Source organism: Pollachius pollachius (genome assembly GCF_949987615.1).
Source record: "Pollachius pollachius genome assembly, chromosome: 10".
Classification (NCBI taxonomy): domain Eukaryota; kingdom Metazoa; phylum Chordata; class Actinopteri; order Gadiformes; family Gadidae; genus Pollachius; species Pollachius pollachius.
This window is the reverse complement of record NC_136943.1, coordinates 2,210,421-2,226,105: the sequence shown is the minus strand read 5'-3', so window position 1 is coordinate 2,226,105 and position 15,685 is coordinate 2,210,421. Positions and strand designations below refer to the sequence as shown.

At 53.3% G+C, this 15,685-nt stretch overlaps 1 protein-coding gene across 1 annotated transcript in view; it reads left to right on the top strand.

Moving 5' to 3' along the window:
- Positions 1-15,685, top strand: part of fat4 (FAT atypical cadherin 4) — a gene marked incomplete at its 5' end in the record, with an annotated part of 96,253 nt that overhangs the window by 60,785 nt on the left and 19,783 nt on the right. Inside the window, 2 exons of the mRNA XM_079744669.1 lie at positions 12,617-12,797; positions 15,207-15,457. Of these exons, the coding sequence (XP_079600795.1) occupies positions 12,617-12,797; positions 15,207-15,457 (432 nt within the window). The remainder of the gene's footprint in view (positions 1-12,616; positions 12,798-15,206; positions 15,458-15,685) is intronic.

The following is a 15,685-nucleotide window of genomic DNA, read 5'->3' as shown; positions in this document are numbered from 1 at the left end:
TCAGACGAGGCTGTGATGCCGTTAGCCACTGTGCCCGTCCACATGTAGATTGTATCCATCATGGGCTCCATTCCGTGGTTAACCATATATGGTCGGGGCCCATGAGGGGTAATTCTCCGTTGGCTGAAAATAAAGTGAATTTGTCAAAGTCTGCGGGCCGGCGTTCTGGTAATCAGACTATCACGAGTAATTAAACGGGGACGGTGATGGATGGATTTAATGCGTGTGTCGCTTTCAAAACTGTTTTCATAAACTGGCCAAGATCTACGTCACTCGGCGTCGGCCGAGGCGATACGCCGACATGCTAATTATGATTCTGGATCTTTGCGGGTCGTCCGCTGGGAACTCGTATATGAGAGGCTCGCCCGGGCAAAAAATAACAATCCTGCGACATGTTGACAGCGTGTTCCAGCGCGGAGCCACCGGGACGCGGGCCGCAGCGGGGAATATCAACATCGCTCATAAACCTCATAAACATCAGGTCATAATTACCCTGCTGCTCTCTCCGGGGGGGGGGGGGGGGGGGGGGGGGGGAATCTCCAGGCCCGGACCATGGGGTCGTACAATGTTCCCTCACCCCACCTTCTACCCAGACTCCTCTGGTCCACAGCAGGCCCCCGCGCTTAACACAATAAAAGCGCAACTGTAGCTTCTCCAAACATTCAAAGCGCAACTCTGTCTTGTTAACACAATAGAGGCACATGCATGTCTTCTTAACACAATAGAAGCACATGTCAGCTTTGTTAACACAATAAAAATGCATGGCAGCCTTCCTAAACCAATAAAAGCCCATGTAAGTATTGTTATCACATTAAAAGCGGCAGCCGATGTTCTCAACACATTGAAAGCACTGACCCTCTGTGTGATTCAAAAAGGTAAAAATAAAGGAAACATGTGAGAATTGCATGGTTGAATTAGCTCTCTTAAGTTTTAATCAAGTCACACCGTGATCTGGAGTCACTGTGGATAATGGCCTAATTAGATTTTACAGTCTACCGTTGGTCCACACATGTGAAGCACATGCCAGCGTCATGTGAGCGCCTTCTCCATAAGCACTTCAGCATCTGCACGGGAGCTAATGCGGCCCTATGACTGCAGGTCCTGTAAGCTCTTTAGCATGTTTAGCATCCGTATGAGGGCTAATTCTGCGCTTACACACTGAGTGCTATGTGACTTATGATCCGACAGATGTGCTCAGGTCATTTAAACCTCTCTTTTTCCTATTCCATGAAAAATGGTAGAATAATTCAGGAATGATTCGTTTTTTTTTTGTGTGAGGCTTTACGCTGGGAGCTGGCATTCCCTGGGGAGACGTTCAGGCTCTCTGACGAACGTAAACTCATTGGTCGGAGCGTGCGTCGAGCTCTCAGGCTGAGCCGGCCCGCGGTGAGTGAATTCTGTCATGAAATAGTTCTGCTAATGGTTTCTGGCACAGGAGGGCAAGAAAACAGAAGAGTTCTGGCTCACTTTTGTAATTATTAGAAAATGTGAGCTTGGGCCAGCGTGGTGAAGGTGTTTTACTAGGCCTCTGGCGAGCAGGGAGATCAGACCCAGGCTACTTCTGTTACTCCAAGACCCAATGGAAAGTTACTGGCTGCCTTTCTGAGAGATAGAGAGAGGAGTTAAGAGAGATGGAGGGAGAGAGCGTGAGAGGAGGGGAAAGAACAAGTTACTGGCAACGTTTCTGAGGCAAGGCGCAAGGAGTTAAAAGAGATAGAGAGTGAGGGAGACAGGCAGGGAGTCGGGGAGATTGAAAGGGGGGACTGAGAACGAGGAGAGAGAAATAAAGGGAGTAAGAGACAGAGAGACAGCGAGAGGGAGGGAGGGAGACAGAGAGAGCCAGACAGAAAGCATGAGGGGAAGAGTGAAAGAGAGAGGGCAGGGGATACAGAGAGAGAGCGAGAGAGAGAAAGCGATAACCGCTGCACTTACTGGAAAGGGGGAAACATCTGGGATCAACTGTGAATCGGTCGTTCGCTGCCTAGCAACAGAGAACCTCTGCCCCCCCTCAATCAGATGTGCAGAAGGCCAGGAGGCCTGTGTGTGGGCCTGGGGGGGGGGCCAGGAGGACTCAGGAAGAGAAGGTGCTCTGTGTGTCTGACGGTCGGTGGCTTTGGGGGTCTGACGCTGGTGCCCGCTTCGGAGGGAGATGTTTCATGACTTCTGAGTCACATGGAGGATTGACTCCTCGAGTCGCACGGTTCGGCTCGAACTCTCTGCTCTCATCTCCGGCCCGCCTTGAGTTCTTCTTTTTAGTACTTTTTGAGAACTTCTTATTTCGGACGTTTTTTTGCAACTTTATTTATCTGATGAAGATACCGGTGCTCAGGGTGTCTGGTGGCAGAGAGAGGCGTGGTGATGTTTTCTAAGGTGAATTTAGAGGAGCGAAAAGGGGAGAATTATGGGGACGTAACAGGAAAGCATCCCATGATATTATCATAGTTCTTAGAGCATGGTGATAGAATGATAACGATTTATAGGCGCGTGTGCGTGCTTGTAGAATATCCACATATGGGTCCAAAAGAGTATGCTTTTTAATATGCTGCTTGAGTGAGTGTGTGTGTGTGTGTGTGTGTGTGTGTGTGTGTGTGTGTTTGTGTTTGTGTGTGTGTGTGTGTGTGTGTGTGTGTTTGAATCTGTAAATGTGTGTATGATGCAGACGTATCTGTGATTCTTTGCGTGTGCATGTGCACGTTCGTGTGTGCGGGCACATAGCACATTGACATGCAGGAGGTTTGGTGGCGTTTCTTTAATTGCGGGAGCAGTAAATCCCTGGCTTACTGGCTGCAGATAGAGAGTATCTCTCTATAGGACCACGCTGTTTATACACAGCCTTTTGGCTGCTGTTCCCCATCATTCTGGATGCACAGCTCTAAAAGACCGCTTAGCAGATAAAGAATTTTAATGGCCATCCCTCGTTCAAAGACAGAAGTTCTTTCTAACTTCCCCCTCTTTCTCTCGCTGTTTCTTTCTCTCGGGGCTTTCAGCGGCTCTTGTGTTGTACTTCTTTAAATGCCGCTGTGTTTCCGGACTTCTCTCTTTTATTTTTAGCCTGTCTTGCCCCAACTCATTGAGGATCTGCCAGACACGCCAACATGTGCCAAACACGTATGTGCGTTATCGCGCCAAGAACCTATGTGTCTTTATGTCCGCGAGGCAATTAAGAGGAAACCCTAATCCCACCCCGAGCGGAGAAAGAGGAAGCATGACCACAGGGGCTGTGAATACATACGGTGTGAATACATGTTATGCGTACATGAGGTATGAACACATGAGGGGTGTATCTCTGTGGGACCGGGCGAACAGCAAGCCAGTAAAGCGGCTGAAGGCGTCTGATAAGCAGTGTAAAAAACTATATAAAAACACAGGTCTCAGTCCTCGCTTCATAAATCTTCGAGCCGGTCCGGGGCTCCAGCGAGCGGCCAGATCCCGGTCTAGTGGCAACACAGGGCCCTGCCAAATCAAACACCAGGTTCCTCAGATGAACTTCGAGAAAAAGAAAATGTGAGATTGACGATTAAACCGTGAACGTGGTACGCATGTGGTCATGCTCGTTTTTTTTTTCCCAATGCAGCTTTTTCCTCTATTTCACTTTCTGGTAAACTCTTTTAACAAGTGCTGGAAGTGAATGTTTGTGTAAACAGCCGTAATGTGGAGCAGGGCGCGCTTGGCCGGCGTGGAACTAGCAACCTCAGCAGGGCTCCATGTGTTGTTAAACTCCGTTATTCTCATTGTTTTTTCCCCCAGTAAACAAATCGCCATCCCGCAAAATCGGGGTAATCCGAAAAGTCTGTTTAATCAGAAGGAGCTGCTCGTCAACGTCAGCTCGGCCGAGCAACTTCTCCGGGGCGAGCGAACGAACGAGCAGCTGAATAAGCACAACGCTTTGCGTTTGCGGCTCTCCACCGCGGCATAAATGCAGAACCATGCGGCGCGAGTATGAACATTATAGAGCCGTGTTATGAGAACGTCTTTTCTTTCTCATCGTAGTATTGTTTATGATTTGCTGCGTACAATGGGAAACATTAATTAAACATTCGACAAACCACACCGAGCCTGACCGATAATTCAAAACTATCACCACAACAAAATGAACGTGCATGAAAGCTGCAATAAAAACCAGAGCAGGGGGAGAAGAAAATGACTTTCTGTCTCGTGTCTGTGAAAACATTTCTACAAAGCAGCAAACTATATGCGCAGCAGATGGGGAAGAAATTATGCAAAAGCATTGAGACACAACTCATAAATACCCAGAGAGCTGTTTAATGTTTCAGGCCCACGATGCAGAGAAGGCCTCCGAGATCGCTGTATTATTGGGGGGAGAATTCTCTTCCTGTGACTGGGCAGAGGCCCGGGGGGGTGTTGGGCTGATTGATTCTGTTCACTCTCGCGGTCGTTAAGTGTGAGAAAAGCGCTGTTTACTCTGTTGTGTTTGGCCAACTCCGCCATGAGGGCCGCGGACGCCGCGAACCCGGGCCCCTCCACCGCCTTTCAGCCGGTGGACGGGGTCGCATTAAAAGCAGCTTTGTTGCAAAGCAACACGGTCCGAGAGAGGGAAAAATGTCAATTTTGCCTCCGATGGCGAACCCAGGCCTCCTCTCCTGCCACCCCTGTCTCCTCCGATTAATAGAGTGTTTTATGTACGTCGCCCCGCGCGGGACAGCCTTGCCGAAGTCCATAAAGCGTAATTAACTGTTTAGCTTTAAGCTGCTGGCTTCAGAGGGCCTGTCTCCGCACTTCACACATTCATCCGTCTCTCTTCCCAGTCAAGCTGTCCCACACATCCCAGTTTAATGAACCCCGACACTATTTGTACGTGCCGATATTGTCTCCTGCCGCGGCGACGTTCCCCGAGACGGACTGTCGCCCCCCGTTACGAAGCGCTGGCCAATAATATTGGAGGAAGGGATTATCTCTTGTGCCAGCAGAGACTCCAAGGCCAGGATCTTAGGGTCCTCAGGGCTCAGCCCTCGGCTCCTCCTCCAGTGAGGGGCCGGAGGGCTGGTGGTCCTCCCTGTCGATCGGACACCCTTCCTGCACCCCCTCAGCAGAGCTTCACACCCTGCTAGCATCTGGTGTTCAGCAACAGATATGTTAATTAGAATTAGCACGTGTATTCGCATCCCACCCCAGCCCCCCTTCTGTGCAGGGAGTATGTCCCCGGCACCTTGTTGGGGTTAATGTGATTTGTCCGCCCGTAATGTACACTAATAAGGTGCTTAGCGGGCACCATATGGTGACGCTAGCCCCGGCCTGGGCAGCAGCTATTGAAGGCTTAGAGGGGAAACTGTCTGTGGATCTCTCCTGCACAGGGGATGGAGAGTAGGGTGGGATGCAGAGTCGGGGGGACAGATGGTCTGCTGGAGGTCAGCCTCAGGGAAATGGGTAGTATTATGTGTGACTGTTTACTGTTTGGCAGACGCTTTTACCCAAAGGGAGGTCATGGAGGTAGGGGCGAGGTCATCTTGCTCAAGGAGGGCTACAGGTGTTCTGCTGATGTTGGGGATCGAACAACATTCCCCAATTGTTGGGGTACCTTCAACCTTTTGTTGCCACTGTTTACTCTTTAGAAGTCACTTTTATCCAAAGCATCAATTTAATGACGATAAAGGTCAGGCATCTTGCCCAATAGTGCCTGAGCACACAGGCTGCCCACACTGGGGACGATTCTGGTAACTTTAGGCCGTGAGTCAAACAGCCAGGCCTTCAGAGCTATGGTTCCCCCCGCAGGCTCCGGGACCTGACTGGGGGATCCCCCTGGTTCGTGGTTCTGCGACGCGTACTGTAAACACCCCCCACCGCTCACCCTCCCACCCTCACCACAGGGCCGAGGACATTACAACACATCATCAGACTGAAAACCCAGTGTCTTTATTAGGGCCACTTTAGGTTTTAATGGATTATCCTGAAATACATAACAGATGGCCGTGTTTTGGTGTTCGCTGACCGAAATGTAGTGTTTGTTTTACAAACCCGATTGGAATGCGCTGCGCTGTGTTGTGTTGTGTCTCTGGACAGACCCTACGAAGGCGCCCTCATTGTTTCGGTTGAGAAGCGAACCCCAGCGGTTCTGGTGCTGTCCGAGCTCCGTGAGTATATCAGGACCCAGGGCGTGAAAGTAGGGCTGGTGACATCATAGGGTCTCGGGTTATAATCCCCTGGCGGTATTGTCATGTACCTCATAGGATCAGAACACTTAGCCGAATACCAGGGCTCTGAATCGGGACCCTCGGAGGACAGGAACGCTCCACAACCCCGGGGTCTAAATGACCAGGAATACTAAGCCAGGGCTTAGTATGTGTGCTATCCTATCCACACCGCCACAGAGGTCTGCACGAAGGCCCCCCCCCGACAGTTCTCTCCAGGGCTTGAAAGCATCTGAGGGAAACCCCCACCCAACCCCACGTACCTCCAGACCCAACCTCGTACCTCCAAACCCAACCACTTACCCCAACACCCCATCCCCTAACTCAATTACAATTACAATTAGGGCATTTAGCAGACGGTTTTATCCAAAGCGACTTACATTGGTTAATACACACATTGACACACCGACGGCAGAGTCAACCATGCAAGGCAACAGCCAGCCCGTCAGGAGCAGTTAGGGTTAAGTGTCTTGCTCAGGGACACATCAACACTCAGCTAGGAGGAGCTGGGGATCGAACTAGCAACCTTTCGGTTACGAGACAACTACTCTACCTCCTGAGCTAAGCCGACCCCAACTCCAAACCCCCATAACTTTAGACCCAAAGCCATGCACCCCAGCCTCTGACTTCCATGGCCCAGTGTCTCTTAACCAACCCCTTCAGACTCCGAAACATCCTCACGCACAAACTCACGAACCCTGAGATGAACCGGGATCAGAGTCCACTCATGTCGCGTCCCACTGCCAGTCATCACAAGGCTTCTGGCGTCCAAACTAGAGCACGTAACATAGAGCAGGCTCATGTACAACACACAGGGTTTCTAATGGACGTTGAGGCCATGCTGTTGATAACTCCCAGACTGGGTGAATACCTATGCCATGAGAGCAGGCTCAGCATCAGCAGCGTCGGGTCACGGTGGTTTGTTGTGCTCGGAGGCCGAGGGTTGACCTTCGGGAATGAGATTATGGTAATGGCTGCCGCCGGCTGGCCTAAGGGGGTAGAGGTGCGTATAGGGGGGTGAGGGGGTGACGTAATCCCTCTCTCGCCTTATCTTTCCTGGCCAACTCGTCGGCTGAAAATCAGGGCTGCATCATGTCGACTTTTAGTAACAGCATTACCAAGAATGCCAAACATTATAAAACGCTGCCTCCCCTCCCTTGGAAGTTAAGTTTGTCTCTCCAGAGTATTTTCCCCTCTCAATGTTCACCAGAGTATATGAAATGGAGGAATTTGGCTTTGGGAGCCTTTCAGTGATGTCTTTTATTTATTTAGCCGTTTACGCTAAAGCATGTGGTGACCTCTCTCTCTCTCTCCTGGAGACGGTTCACATTAGGACCGCTCGCTGTATCCCCACGTTACCGCAGGAGAAAGCAGAACCAGGTGATAATGACATGCGGGCCCATGCATCTTTGTTCGCTGCGATCGCTCCTACAACCACGGCCAAGCGCGTACAGACAGACAGACAGACAGAGGGTCTAACAGCGAGCCGGCTAGGTGATGTGCCAGTGGAAAGAGTACTCTCTTCCCCAAGAGGCATTGCATGAGCTGTTAGGCAGCTGAAATACCCCCCGCCCTGCGCACCCGTGCCCCCAGTAGCCATGTGATCGCGGTCTGAGGGGCGGGGCTGACACCGTCGTGACCGGTCAACGTGGAGCGGACCTCCTCCAGCCCTCAGACCCCTCGTCCTACCGTCCACCCCACCCCTTCAGACCGGCTCCTGGACACCACGCCTCTGAGTGGACCCGCAACACCAACCTAGCACCATCCACACCACAACTCCCCACCACCCCTCCGAACGCCCCAGCCGGCCCGATCCCCGGAGCGTTCCTGGGGGGTTGAGTCATCACCCGGTCCTCGTGCCAAGCCCCCGTCTCTCCTCCCCGGTCACTTAACGATCAATCCCGGGATCAGGCCCGGGGCCAGACGGGCACGCCGCTCCGGGCACGTCTTCATTCACTGCGGAGCGGCGACTCGATCCGGGGAATGTCGCACGCCGTCTGGAACCCAGCGCAGACAACTGCCATTGACATGCATCCGCACGGCCGCCGCCGGGGACAGCGCTCCTGACGGCTATATCGGTCGGGCGCTGGGGGGTAACCGGAGACGACGGAGGTATTTACACGCCAGGCGAGGTGGGTGGGGGGGCGGGTTTGAGGTTGGGTGGGGGCGCAGCTGCCCGAGGTCATGTGACACCAGCGATCCGCCCGGGGCTAAGAAGAGGCATGATGCCGGGGGAACCGATACGCCCACAAACATCTGAGACATGCCCGGTTTAAACCAACGGCTGTCAGCGCCCGGGGGCCCGGCACCTGGGGGGGGGGGGGTCGTTTTAAAGGGAGTTTAGGCTGTGAGTATTGAGAGGGGGGGGGGGGGGGGGGGGAGGTGACCTTCAGTTGCACTTGCGTGGGACTTAGGGATGGGGTGAGACCATTTCTGGTGCATTTTGTGATAGGGTTAGGGTTAGGGTAAGGGTTAGGGAGGAGGTCGGCTGCACAGGTCAAAGGTCACATAAGTGCACAACAGCACAGCAGAAAAAAGGGTGGCAGGGAATGTCTGCTTCGGCTCGCCGGAAAACAGGACGTGACATCACATCCCGGGGAGAAAAGTTGAAAAATGCCTGGAAGGAGGGCAGTAGCGCGCATGCATTCCTATTCACGCGCACACACGTACGCACAGATAGCGCGCGCACACGCACGCACACAAACACAGACACCCATGTACACACGCACACAGGTTGCAGGGCCCGCTTCCTGTGTTTGGTGGTAGAACAATGATATTGAAACAGCGAGCAGTGGTTCCTCCGACAAACAGGGGAAGCTGGAGGTCGGGTTCGGCAGTTAGTCGCCTGATATTCAAACACAAACATGCGGTGCGGCCAGCTTCACTTGACCGGCCGCTAGCCACTTGACTTGATTTCACCCAGAGCCTCTTAGCAGTAGTCCTGGTCAACGTCTGAGTCTGAGATTAAGGTGTGCGTGGAGGGTGTGTCTGGGGGAGGTGTGTGTGTGGGGGGGGGTGTGCCTTGGCCGACCAGACACAGGGACTCTCCCATTAAGAGGATCAGGGCCGGGAGAGGGCAGCCAAGGGGTGAGGCCCTTTAATCTGTTGCCGTGACAACACGGCCGCACGGTGACTCACTCAAACGCCTTAAGCCCCCCCCCCACGATTCCCTCGTCCAATGGGACGCAGGCGGGGACACGCGTGAGGTGTGGCCGGATTAAGTGTGAAGTGACAAGGCGAGTTAAAGAGTTAACTCCTCCGATCGGGGGGGGCTGGCCCGGCCCGTTATCGTGACAACAACAGCTCCCCTAACGCGGCCTCAAGCCGAACACAAACATAAACACCTACTCATGCACGGCCGCTCGGATAGTCCCCCCACACGGATTCGACTATTTATCAATTGTATTTTCATCACAGCGTCTTACGCTCACACACACATTTCCAAGCACTCTGCCGCAATAACAAATTCGGCCTGACGGTAAATATTTGAGCTTGTGTCAGTGTGTACGGTAACTGGGTCTAGATGGAGCGGTGTCTACAAGCGGTGGTAAACACCGCACAGGGCAGGATGCTACGATGCGGTGATGACAAACTGAACTGATTAGTGAGATCCTGCAGCCGGTGGATTCCCTGGGAGGGATCTTGTTTACGCCCTTCTGTGTTTGTGTTGGTTGTTTCCCTGCTTTGAGCTGGGGGCTGTTTATCCATACGGTGTTGCTCTTCAAGCTCGCACACTTCCTCTCACCAACACCTGGAGACAGGAGCGCCAGCGATGTAGGAGAGATGATTCATTTAAAATGGAGGATTGCCTGGAAGGCCGTGGGGGGCCGGGGTGTTTCGGAATGGCAACTGTTTGGATGTTCCAGAAACGCGTTACATTTACAATTACATTGAGGGCATTTAGCAGACACTTTTATCCAAAGCGACTTACAATAGGTACATTTGTCAGAAGCAAGAGCAACAACAATATATCTCTGTCGGTACAATAAGGATGATCATAGAACCAAGTGCCAAGCACTAACAATCACTAGGTGTACAACAAGGGTAATACAGTGTGTCCTATATACTGGAAAAAAGTACCTGGAAGTAATGCCCAAGAGCCCATCAGCAGCTCAATGTCTGTAGTTTAACACTCGCTAACGGTTATGACTGAACTCTAAAGCGTTGGACACTTTCACAACCTGCCCCATTTATTCACGCATATTCCCCCTTATTTCAAGTGACTAATGAACGTCTTAACGTGTCCACCGCCCACCCCTGCTAATCCCCCCCTTGCCCAGGCCCCCGGTCCTGGGAGGGTTTGGTGGGTCCTTTATGCTGTGATTATGCATGGCTCCACATCAAGAGAGATGATAAGTGGCGACCCTCCAACGCTGGGTATTAATCCCCTGCCCCCGCGGAACGCAGTGCCAGCCATTAGACGTCCTCCACAGCTGAGCGCCCACCGCTGCTAATGTGCTACAGCGATACAGAGCTACACCGCTAGTACACCGTCGCTAAAGACCTACAGCGCTACACCACCGCTGCTAAAGTGCTACACAGTGCTACACCAGCGCTACACCAGCGCTGCACCACCGCTACACCACCGCTGCCAAAGCACAACAGCGCTACACCACCGCACCATCGCCACACCAGCACCGCCGCCAGTGTCAGCCGTCAGCCCGCGTGCTGCCGCGTCCGCGCTCCACAGGCCGCATTTCATTACTGCGCTCCTGACCTCACTGTAAGCACGGCGGTCCTGAAGTGAGTCCGGGGGGTGGGGTCCCGCCATGAGGGGGTCCGCTCGGCTCTAGCTGCAGGTGTTCTCCCGCTCCCCGTGGATCAACAAACAGAACATGAAGGTTCCCGGGTTCCTCCGACCGCTCTGCGCCGCGGGGAGGCCCCCCGGGGCCCGTGTTGTGGCGTCCTGCTGCGCGGCTGCACTAATGTTAGGATAAGATGGAGGGCCCTGCCTTGTAAGGGAGGATTACGGAGCGGAGGGAACGCCGGGCGCTTCTCTCAAGCTTTTCTTCTACTTCTTCTTCTTCTCCACATTTTTGTGCGGTTCACTTTTCATCTGGCATTGATTGAGTCTGCTCCCCCAGGGCAGCGGGGCCACGTTTCGTCACTCCGGCAGGGGAGAGAGGGGGAGAGGGGGGGGGGGGAGAGGACAGGGGAGAACGGTTAGATTCCCGCTGTAAATAGCATTTCTTCGGCGCTCCGATGCCAGCGGATAACTCCGAGAATAGAACCCGCGGCAGGAGATGAAACCTGCGGGCGGGGTCGACCCGGGAAGGTCGTCCGCACGCGGGGAGGTGGGTCTGGGGGAGGTGGGGTCGCTCTGATTTGACGGGGGGGGGCCGCGTGGAATCACAAAAGCCAGAACCCAGAGGGTCTCGTCTGAATGAGTTGCAGCAGGAACTCTGCGGTGGGGGAGCTTTTCGCTGAAATATGAATAGACTTCTCCGCGCCTCTCGCCGACAGTCACGATGTGTCACGATGTGTCCTAAAAAGGCAATCATAACAGCCTTTTTAATATCCATCTAGCTGAGCAGAGTATTTTCTTTCATTTTTATGAGAATGTCTTAGGTAAAGCTCTGCCATGAAGTACGTGGAGGGAACCATAGAGGAGACGTTGAGGAGCTCTGCTTCCAAAGGCTGGAAAAGCATCACACACATCTCTGCACCTCCCACACAACTCCTTTACACCACCTCCTCACCTCCACTACTACTACTCCTCTTACTGTCCTCTACATCTTCTCTAAAAACTCCTATAGATCTCCTCTCTTCTCCCCCGCTCTCTAACTGTTCGCCTCCTCTCCTACGGCTCCTCCAAGCTCTCTAACGGCCCTCCTCCTCTCCTTCTCTCCTCCTCCTCTCCTCCTCCTCTAACAGCCCTCCTCCTCTCCTCCTCTCCTCCTCCTCTCCTACTCTCCTCCTCTCCTCCTCCTCTCACGGTTGTCCTCCTTCTCTCCTCCTCTCCTCCTCATCCTTTAACGGTTTTCCTCCTCTTCTCCTTCTCCTTCTCTAACGGTCCTCCTCTCCTGCTCCTCCTCTCCTCCTCCTCCTCTAACGGCCCTCCTCCTCTCCTCCTCTAACGTTCTCCTCCTCTCCTCCTCCTCCTCTAACGGTCCTCCTCCTCTCCTCCTCCTCTAACGGCCCTCCTCCTCTCCTCCTCTCCTCCTCTCCTCCTCTAACGTTCTCCTCCTCTCCTCCTCCTCTAACGGCCCTCCTCCTCTCCTCCTCCTCCTCTAACGGCCCTCCTCCTCTCCTCCTCTCCTCCTCTCCTCCTCTAACGTTCTCCTCCTCCTCTTACGGCCCTCCTCCTCTCCTCCTCTCCTCCTCTAACGTTCTCCTCTTCTCCTCCTCTTCTAACGTTCTCCTGTTCTCCTCCTCCTCTAACGTTCTCCTCCCCTCCTCCTCCTCTAACGTTCTCCTCTCCTCCTCTCCTCCTCCTCTAACGGCCCTCCTCCTCTCCTTTTGCCCCCCAGGCTCCCCTCCCCTCAGTGGGACGGCCACGGTGACGGTGCTGGTGGAGGATGAGAACGACAACGTCCCGCTCTTCTCCAGCTCCTCCTTCCACACCTCCATCCCTGAGGACGCCCCCACCGGCAGTGACCTCCTGCTGGTCAGCAGCACCGACGCCGACGTGGGCCTCAACGGGGTCATCAGGTAGGGGACCGCCGTCACCTCTTGGGCCGCCGTCACCTCCGTGACCCCTGGGACCTCCGAGACCTCTGGGATATGTTTGCTCCGAGAGACAGTAGAGAGACAGGAGAGGGAAGAGAGAGGGGGGGAGGAAAGAGAGACAGGAGAGACGGAAGAGAGACAGGAGAGGGACAGGAGAGGGGAGAGAAACAGGAGAGAGACAGGAGAGGGATGAGAGACAGGGGAGGGAAAAGAGACAGGGCAGAGACATGATAAGGAAGAGAGAGGGAAAAGAGAAAGGAAAGAGAGACAGGAGTGGAAGAGAGACAGGAGAGAGAAGAGGGACAGGAGAGTGAGAGAGAGAGAGAGACAGGAGAGGGACAGGAGAGGGAAGAGAGAAAGGAGAGAGAGATGAGAGAAGGAAAAGGAGAGGAGAGAGACAGGAGTGGGTATCGAGACAGGGCGGTATGTTGAAGATGAAAATGTAGGCCGGCACTGAGTTGAACCTTTGCCTCATCCATTAGCAGACTGGCAGGTCAAGCCATCGAGTTCATATATAAAGAGATGTACACTGGTGTGTGTGTGTGTGTGTGTGTGTGTGTGTGTGTGTGTGTGTGTGTGTGTGTGTGTGTGTGTGTGTAGGGGGTACAGGGGGGTCTAGGCGTGGGGTCCTGACAGTGGTCAAGGTCTTTGTTTTGGGCTGTGATCTTCAAGCTGTACGACAGCTTTTTCACACCCCAGGGGGTGCTGGTGGCCATGTGTGTGTGTGTGTGTGTGTGTGTGCGCGCGCGTGTGTGTGTCTATGTGTGTGTGTGTGTGTCAGCCCCCCCCCCCCCCTCTCGGTGGGGGGGACTCCGTGTGTCCCAGGGCCGTAATGAGGACTTTAACCGCCTACGACAGCGTGAGGAGCCCCCAGCAGGGGGTCCGGTGTGGTCCGACTGCCCCGTCCCCAGCAGAGACCGGCCCCACTAACCTCCGCTTACGAGTTCACATTCTCACAGCCCGTTAAACCCCCGACCCGCGTCTGCTCTGCGTTTGAGCACCGCTTCGCTTTGGTTCCTCCCTGACGCTGGTGTTGTTGTTGTTGATGATGTTGTTGTCGTCCAAATGCATTCTTTGTTGCACGCGGGCATTGTTCTGTCGTTTGTTGTCGCGGTTCATGCGTGCTGGCGAGAGGCAGGGATCTTACGCAAGGCTGGGGTTTTTGTGAACGCTGGGAAACGCGGTACCCATTCCCGGGGCAGCCAGCACTGGCCCCGGTTCCTCCTCCACCTCCTCCAGATACCAGAGAGAGCCAGGCAGGGAGAAACCCGATCCCCGCACGAAAGTGAAAAAGTATGGCCCTCCAGTCGTAAAATATTCTGGGATGTCTCACTGGTGAGCTCACAGCGGCCCACTCTGTCTGAGGAACCGCGCGGAACCACTGCCTCAGGAAATTAAAACGGACCGATTATAAAAAGGGAATAGCTGGACTGATTTAATGATTTCTCTGTACATTGCTTGTGTCTTTTGCGTTGGTCCTGTTTAAGTTACTTTTCTGTTGGACCCTCTGGTGTCTGTTTGGAGCTTGAAACAGTGCCCTCCTTAGGAAGTTGGACGCTAGTGCGGGTTGAAAGCGAAGCTGTTGACACAGAAGTGAGATCTGAGGTCTGATTGACACGCCAGAAAACAGTGTAATGAGGCCAGATGGAAGTGAAAGGCAGACCCCAGAAATACATATTCCATTCCCTTCACTTCTGAATATCTTTACTTAAGCTGTGAGTGAAGGACAAAACAATGTTACATTGATTCGTTCCTGATGATCACATTTTAATGAAATGATCATCATGATAAGCCTGCCATCAATAATATCCTGAAATCAGCTCTATGTGAACATAGAGCTGGGAGTAACCAAACTACCCTTGAGCAATACAGAATGATGCTCACAAGTATACAGAGGACATTGGAAATCAAACCCATAACCTACTATCAGGCGGTCCAACCCCACTAGCCAGAAGACTGATCTTCTCAGTCAAAATCAAAACTGAAACTCCTTGCCACCACACCTACCCGGCATGTGGCTCAGGAGGTGGAGCGGATTAGCTGGTAACCGGAAGGTTGCTTGTTTGATCCGAGGTGGCGAAGTGTCTCTGATCGAGACACCTCACCCTGACTGCTCCCGTCGAGCTGGCTGTGGCCTTGCATGGCTGACACCGCCTTCGGTGTGTGAATGTGTGCATGAATGAATGAATGAGGCAATATTGTAAGGCGCCTTATTACTAGAAAAGCGCTGTATGAATGCAGTCCATTTACCATTTACCATACCATTTACCCAGTGTCTCACCCCCATTGACTCCCTCTCTCCCCCCCTCCACCCTACTCTCCCTCTCTCCCCCCTCATCTCCCCCTCTCCCCCCTCGTCTCCCCCTCTCCCCCCATCCTCTCCCCAAACAGCTACAGCCTGAGCGGCGGTGACGGTCAGTTCTCCATCAACCCGTCCACGGGTCAGATCATCAGCAGCTCGCTGCTGGACCGCGAGACGCGCTCCGCCTACCAGCTGGTGGTGTTGGCCACGGACGGAGGGGAGCCCCAGGGCCTGTCCAGCTCCGCCACCGTGTCCGTGGTGGTGTCCGACGTCAACGACAACCCGCCGCGCTTCCATCACCACCCCTACGTCACCCACATCCCCGCCTACACCTCCGCCGGTGGGTGGAACCCGCGACATCTGCTCCCTCTGTTCTGAGATGTTCAGTGTGTTGCAGTGCGGTGTACTTTGAAGAAGCGTAGAAACTCCTTAAAATATATATATATATAAATTCACATTCAGAAAATTTGATTGATAAAAAAAGTGAAGGAACTGCCTTCATTTGGAATTGTATTTCTATATTACAATATGGACATTACTTATACTGTAACTGAACATTTTTCAGAAT